The sequence below is a fragment of the Colobus angolensis genome, unplaced genomic scaffold, assembly GCF_000951035.1.
Source record: "Colobus angolensis palliatus isolate OR3802 unplaced genomic scaffold, Cang.pa_1.0 Scaffold113, whole genome shotgun sequence".
In the NCBI taxonomy this organism is placed as follows: Eukaryota; Metazoa; Chordata; class Mammalia; order Primates; family Cercopithecidae; genus Colobus; species Colobus angolensis.
The window spans coordinates 1,031,737-1,038,298 of record NW_012112364.1 but is presented as its reverse complement, the minus strand read 5'-3'; the positions used below and the strand labels follow the sequence as shown (position 1 = coordinate 1,038,298).

At 46.2% G+C, this 6,562-nt stretch overlaps 1 protein-coding gene across 1 annotated transcript in view; it reads left to right on the top strand.

The window, feature by feature from the left end:
- The first annotated feature begins 1,290 nt into the window (after window positions 1-1,290).
- Window positions 1,291-6,562, top strand: part of GTF3A (general transcription factor IIIA) — a 21,942-nt gene continuing 16,670 nt past the window's right edge. The window contains exons 1-2 of the mRNA XM_011959115.1: window positions 1,291-1,380; window positions 6,335-6,437. Of these exons, the coding sequence (XP_011814505.1) occupies window positions 1,291-1,380; window positions 6,335-6,437 (193 nt within the window). The remainder of the gene's footprint in view (window positions 1,381-6,334; window positions 6,438-6,562) is intronic.

Below are 6,562 nucleotides of genomic sequence, written 5' to 3'. Positions count from 1 at the left end.
CAGAGGCTTAAACCAAACACACATTTATTATCTCACAGGCTCTGTGGGCCCAGAATCAAGGTATGGCTTAAATGAATTCTCTTTCAGGGCCTCTCCCAGGATGCAACGAAGAAATCAGCCAGGTTAGGGTCTCACCTGAAGGTCTGACTGCAGCAGAAGCCAATTCTAAGCTTGCACGATCACTGGCAGAATCCAGTTCCTTCTGGGCTCCTGACTGAGGGCCTCTGTTCCTAGCTGGCTGTTGCTCAGAGGCCACCAGCAATTATTTTCCTTGTAGATGTCTCCAACAGGGTAGCTGGTTAAAGCAAAGTGTGGATGCCAAGAAGGTCAGGGAGGCAAGGAGGAGAGCCTGCTAGCGAGATGCAAGTCTCAACCTTCTGTAATCTAATTGCAAAAAAAACCAAAAAAAGACTACTATTTTTTGATTGCTTACTATGTGCTGGGCTCTGTGTTAAACACCTCGCATGAATTATCTCATATAATTCTCACGACCACAATGTGGCATAAATATTATCTTTTTGTACAGAAAACCTGAACTCCAGAGGGATTAAATATCTGGCTCAAGGTCAAATAGTAAATGCCAGAGCCAGGATTCAGTCAGGTCTACCAACCTCCAAAGCCCGTGCCTCCAACCACCACCATTGCTCAATTGCCATTTAACCTAAACACTCAAATTTCTTCTACCTGCCCCCTTCTTTTTGGTTCCATGGTCACACCCTGGAGTCCAGACCTCCTACTCTGGTGATGATAATGATGATACTGTCAGGAGAGTAGTGTGCATTCCTACTCTACGACTCTCTCCTAATCCTATTCTACATCCTTATTTGCTTTAGTACCATATTTATCCTGTCAAGCCCTGATTCAAAAAGTTATCACTACCTCCCTCTTTCTTATCATAGAACCATAGAACGTTAGAGCTGGAAGTATCACATTTATCTTGCCAACCTCTAGCTCAAAAAAGTCTCACCATCTCCCTATTTCGTATCAAAGAATCAGAATGTCAGAGCTGGAAGGGATCTTGGCTTTCTATTTGATGCAGATTCGTTCATAAGTTGGATAGTGGCAAGGGGGGAGGCTAACGTGGGTTTCCACATGCTATGCCCATGATAAAATCACACTCACTCAGATAGTATAGAAAGAAGGCCCAGGCTTGGCAGACTAATGGGAGAACTGGGGAGATGTGGAACTGTTTGGGGGAGAATGGCCCCTGAGCAGGACTCTTTCCACATGACTGGGGGGTGGCTGGTTTGCTCTGTGAACACTCCTTTTCTGATGGAATCACAGCTGACGATGGGAACTAGAGGATCAGAGCCTCCCCTGGGTGTAACTGAAGATGGGGACATGAAATCAACAGTGACAGATCATTTCATAAATGCAAGGGTGAGAGAAGGGAAGGAGCCGTGGGTTCATTCGGCTGGGTGGATGGTGGCACTGCTCATGGAGACAGGGAAACCCTGCGGTCAGCAGGGACAGCAGGTTTGAATATGCTGACGTTGAGGTCTGTGAGTCGTAGATTGGGCCTGGAGGCAGTTAGATGAAACAAGAATGGCAAAAAATTGGCTGTTGAAACTGGATAATAGGTCCAAAGGGGTTCTTTGTACTACTCTATTTTTGTATATGCTTAAAATTTCTGTGATGATGATGAAAGTGTGAACAGGCAAACAAGAAGAAGATCATGGGACTAATCTTTTCAGAAAATTTGGCCATGAAGGGAAGGAGTGAGATCCAGCAATGACTGAGAGGCATAAAAGGGAGTTGTCTGATTATGAGAAGAGAGAGTAATATAGTTTGAATATTTCTCCCCTCCAAATCTCAGGTTGAAATCTGACCCCCAAATTCAAATTCATAGGGATCAAATTGTTAAAGGTAGGGCCTCACGGGAAGTGTTCGGTTAGTGGGGGCAGATTCCTCATGAATGGCTTGGTGCCATCCCGAGGTAGGCTGTGAATTCAGAAGCAAGTTCAGAGTTCTTGCTCTGTTAGTTCATGCAAGAGCTGGCTTGAGAGCCTGGCATCTACTCTTCTCTCTCTTGCTCCCTTCCTCTTACCATGTGATGTCAGCTTCCCTTCCCTCCCACTATGAGGCCATCAGCAGAAGCAGATGCTGGCACCATGCTTCTTGTACAGCCTGCACAATCATCAGTCAAATAAACCTTTTTTTTTTTTTTTAATAAATTAGTCAGCCTCAGGTATTCCTTTATATCAAAAATAGGCTAAGACAAAGAGACCTGAACATGTGTATTGGCTGAGGGGAAGCACCAGCAAAGAGGGTGTATCAGCTAGCTATTGCCACAAAATTGCTGCATAACAAAATGACCCTAGAGCTATTGGCTTATAGTCATTTATGGTCACAGATCTGTGGATTGGCTGATAGGTCAGCTGATGGGAGGCCAGGTTCAGCTGGGATGGCTCGGCTTTGCCCCTCACATCTCTCTTCTTCCTGAGACAGACTAATGCAGAAATGTGGTCCTTGTGGCAATGGCAGAGCACAGGGAGCAATACGTGAGGTCTCTTGAGGCCTAGGCTTGGAACCTGCACACTGTCAGTTCCAACTTACAGAACTGAAGCATGTCATGTGGATGGACTTATAGACAATGGGTGAGAAAGTATCTCCAGCCCCCTTTATGGGCAAAACAAAGCCACATGGTAAAGGGCTGCTAGTACATGACATTTACTCGCTTGGGCAGGCACACCATAGTTCTGTTTAAGTTCACCTTCGAGGTTGACCTTCATGACCCACAGTTTTATCGCCTCCAGACCGAAGCTCTGGGCCTGGGGAAGAGCTTGAACCCCAGTCGGGCCAAAGGTTCTCTTTCAGGGGTCATTAGCCATGGGGAGTTAAGGGCATAGATTACATAAAGTCTGGGCTGTTTGGGGGGAGTCAAAGCCCTCGGAAAACTACACTCACAGAGGCAGAAACTCAGCCTTATGGATGAAGCTGATCTGCACAGAAAATAGTGGAGAGACAGGCAGAGGTGAGGAGAGGCCTGGGCCTGTGAAGACTTGAAACCTGGGAGGGTGGGTGGGCAGGAGGGAGGAAAGGAAAGGTCAGGGAAGGGAGAGCTGAGCAACACACACGTATGTGCACACAGGACATGAATGCAGCAGTCTAAGAGATGCCTGGAGAGCAAAGGGGGAGCGAGACTAAGGAGGACAGCAGATTCCAGTGATGACAGACGGAGACCCAAAGCGTTTGCAGACAACTCTCCCACCCTGAGGCCTTTCTGCAGTTGGTCCCATGAGATTCCTTTGTATCCTTAGAATAACTCCCTTTTCATTAGATTAGTTTGAATGGAATTATGTTCCCTGCACACAAAAGATTACTTGCTGAAGACATTCATGTAAAATCTTTAAGGCTTCGCACAATGAGTTCACAGTTGTTCATTCAAGTAACAAATAATAAGGTTAGCCCTTCATGTATGCATGTCATCTTGCTACTGAGGACTCGAAAAGAGTATCTTCCAGTCCCTAGCCTTATAGAGGTTAAATCAAGATCAGGGAAATAAGAAATTATGTGCCTGAATAGTTAAAAATAGCCCAACACATTTGAGGATTATTATAGAACGAAAGGGTCACAAAAGTTCAAAGGAAGAGAAGGCGGGTGAGGGTTGCAGTCACCAGGGGAGGCTTATCTAGAGGAGGCAGAACTTGATTTGGGCCTGGAATTGAGCCTCAGGTAGGAAGGGGCCTGGAGGCGGCCTGCACCTGGGGCTTCTGTGTCCCACCTGAGCACTGTTATCTGATTTGTAGGAATAATTGCTAGCAGGAATAAAAATGCTTTGCAGATACTAGTCTTGTAAATTTAAACCTATAACGAAACTACCCTAGCGCTATTGGCACAGGTGTTTTAGGGAGATGACACGGCAGCTATATGCAAGAGAGACTAAAAGGCAGGAGAGTGTAAAGGAGGAAAATCTGTTGACAGGCTGTTACAGGTGGACCCACGGCATTCTACTCTCTCATAATGCAGACTCCACCCAAGCAGCCCAGACCTTATGTAATCTATTCCCTTAACTCCCCATGGCTAATGACCCCTGAAAGAGAACCTTCAGCCCAATTGGGGTTCAAGCTCTTCCCCAGGCCCAAATAGCTTCGGGCAAAGAAAAGCCTAGCTTTCTAGCCAAGGAAAATGGGTAGGACAGGTGCAGAAGCCAGCTAGGGAAGTGCAGATGAGACAGGTGATACTGTCAGTGGTTTCCAACCCTGAATCGGAGACTCATTTCACCGGTATGGTGGCATCAGCATTTTCAAAAGCTTCCAGGTGGCTAACGTGCAGCCAGGGTTGAGAACCACTGTTGTAAGTTTTCATGACTGGAGACAGAATTATGCCACCATTGACAGAGAGAAAAAGGGCAAAAAGAGGTATAGCCAGACAAAGGCAATGAGATTGACTTACAAAGAATGTTGAGTTTAAGGTGACTGACATTCAAGTAAAACAAAGAAAAAAGAAAAAAAACAAAAAACACAAACCCCAGTTGTCATCTAGAAATGTGGGATATTAGAAAAATTAGAAAACCACATTGGGCGCCAGGCACGGTGGCTCACGCCTGTAATTCCAACCCTTTGGGAGGCCAAGGCAGATGGATCCCTTGAGGTCAGGAGTTCGAGACCAGCTTGGACAACATGGTAAAACCCCGTCTCTACTAAAAGTACAAAAATTGTCCTGGTGTGGTGGTGTGCTCCTGTAGTCCCAGTTGCTCAGGAGGCTGAGGCAGGAGAATCATTTGGGAGCCAGGAGGCAGAGCTTGCAGTGAGCTGAGATTGCTGAAATTCCACCACTGCACTTCAACCTGGACAATAGAGCAAGACTTTGTCTAAAAAGAAAAAAAAAGAAAAAAATAGGAAAAAAAGAAAAACACATTGGGAAGTAAACTGCAGAGAGAAAGGAGGTGGAGCCATGGATGACACGGTGAGAAAGAACAAAGAAAAAAGACCAACAGTTGTTGAGTATACAGAATGACCTGGATCCTATTAGCTGCTTTACGTGGAGAGTTGTTGGAAGAGGTGTAGGTTGGTGGTAAATGTCTCTAGCACAGGGGATGGCACCTAATAAATACAACTATTGGTTAATAGAATCTCATTTAATTTTTAAAATGGCTCTAACTGGTGGGTATTAACAGTCTCAGTTTAGAGATAAGAAAAGAAACTCAACCCTTATCCAAAATCCTACAGTTACTAAATTTAGAGTTGGAATTCAATGTCAGGGATTGACGCTGAAAGCCAGCGCTCGCCTGCTATGTAATACGTCGGCGCACAGGGCTAAGAACCAAGCTAAAAAGGTGGAAGAACGATTGTCCAAGGAGACAGGATAAGTCAGGAAGGCAGGGGGAAGCCATGAGTGTGGCTATGCTGCATGGGGTCAGTGGCCAAGAAAGGCCAAAAGAAAGGAGGATCTCAGAGATTTACCGTGCACCCTGGCCCTGGGCATGAGGCATGGGGAGGAGAAAACCAGAACTGGCGCAAGGGCAACCATTTTTGACTTCCGGAGTTGTGGGAGGGATGTGTGTAGAATTCTCTCATCCATGGACGTGGGCTGGAGTGGCAAATAAAGAAAGCAACAGGTGGACCCACGACACACACTCTCTCACAGCCCCGTTATCTTCGGACGGAAGACGAGACGGGCGTTATCACCTTTCCCACTTTCAAGATGAGGAGACTGAGGCAAAGGAGTGTTCATGAACTGGAATACTCAGTTCATAAGCGCTGATGTTAAGCCCTGGCTTGTTTCCAGAACTGCACTGCTGTGCAGAGACCTGTTCATCAGATTCCGACAAGGGCTTAATGATTTGGAATAATGCAGGATGTGAAAAATACGGATCTGGCGATCATCCCACAAATCATCCTGCCAGTTACCTGTACTCAAGGACGTTTTTTAGGCACGTGGTCCTCATAAACTAAGATACTTATATTCATTCGGGCGTCTCAAAAGGGCTTCTCAGGTTTTAATATGCACTGAGTCACCTGGAGATTTGTTTCAAGTAGGTCATCAAGACTCCAGGGCAGTGTTCCCAAATTTTTCCTTTATTTTTTTTCCAACCACCTGGTCAGTTGGCGGGGCTGGGGAAGGGTAGGATGGGGAGACATCTGTATTTATTCCTTTAGAGGTCCGGGTCTCACTCTGGGCTCAAGCGATTCTCCCGCGTAGCTGGGACTACAGGTGCGCACCACTGTGCCGGGATAGTGGTTCCTAAACTTTTCTGCGCATTGAAATCACCTAGGAAGTTTCCAAAAATACTGATGCCTGTTTCCCACCCTCAGAAATTGTGATTTAATTGGTCCAAGTATACTCTAGGCTTCGGAATTTTGTAAAGCTCTCCACGTGAATCTGAGCTTAGGAACCTCTGAGCGGGGGCTTGCAGCGGAAGCACGTAGAGCATGCAAGGCAACGAATCCACAAAGAGGACACATTAGCAATGTGGCAACAGGCTAACAAATTATGTAAGGCTAGTGCTTTCCAGAGGGTACTGGAGGACGGGAAACAAGTCCCATTTAAGTAGTGCCTCGAGATTTGAGTTGCCTGTGAAACGCAATAGCCTTTTGCAAAGGACGCAGAAGCCCCGCCT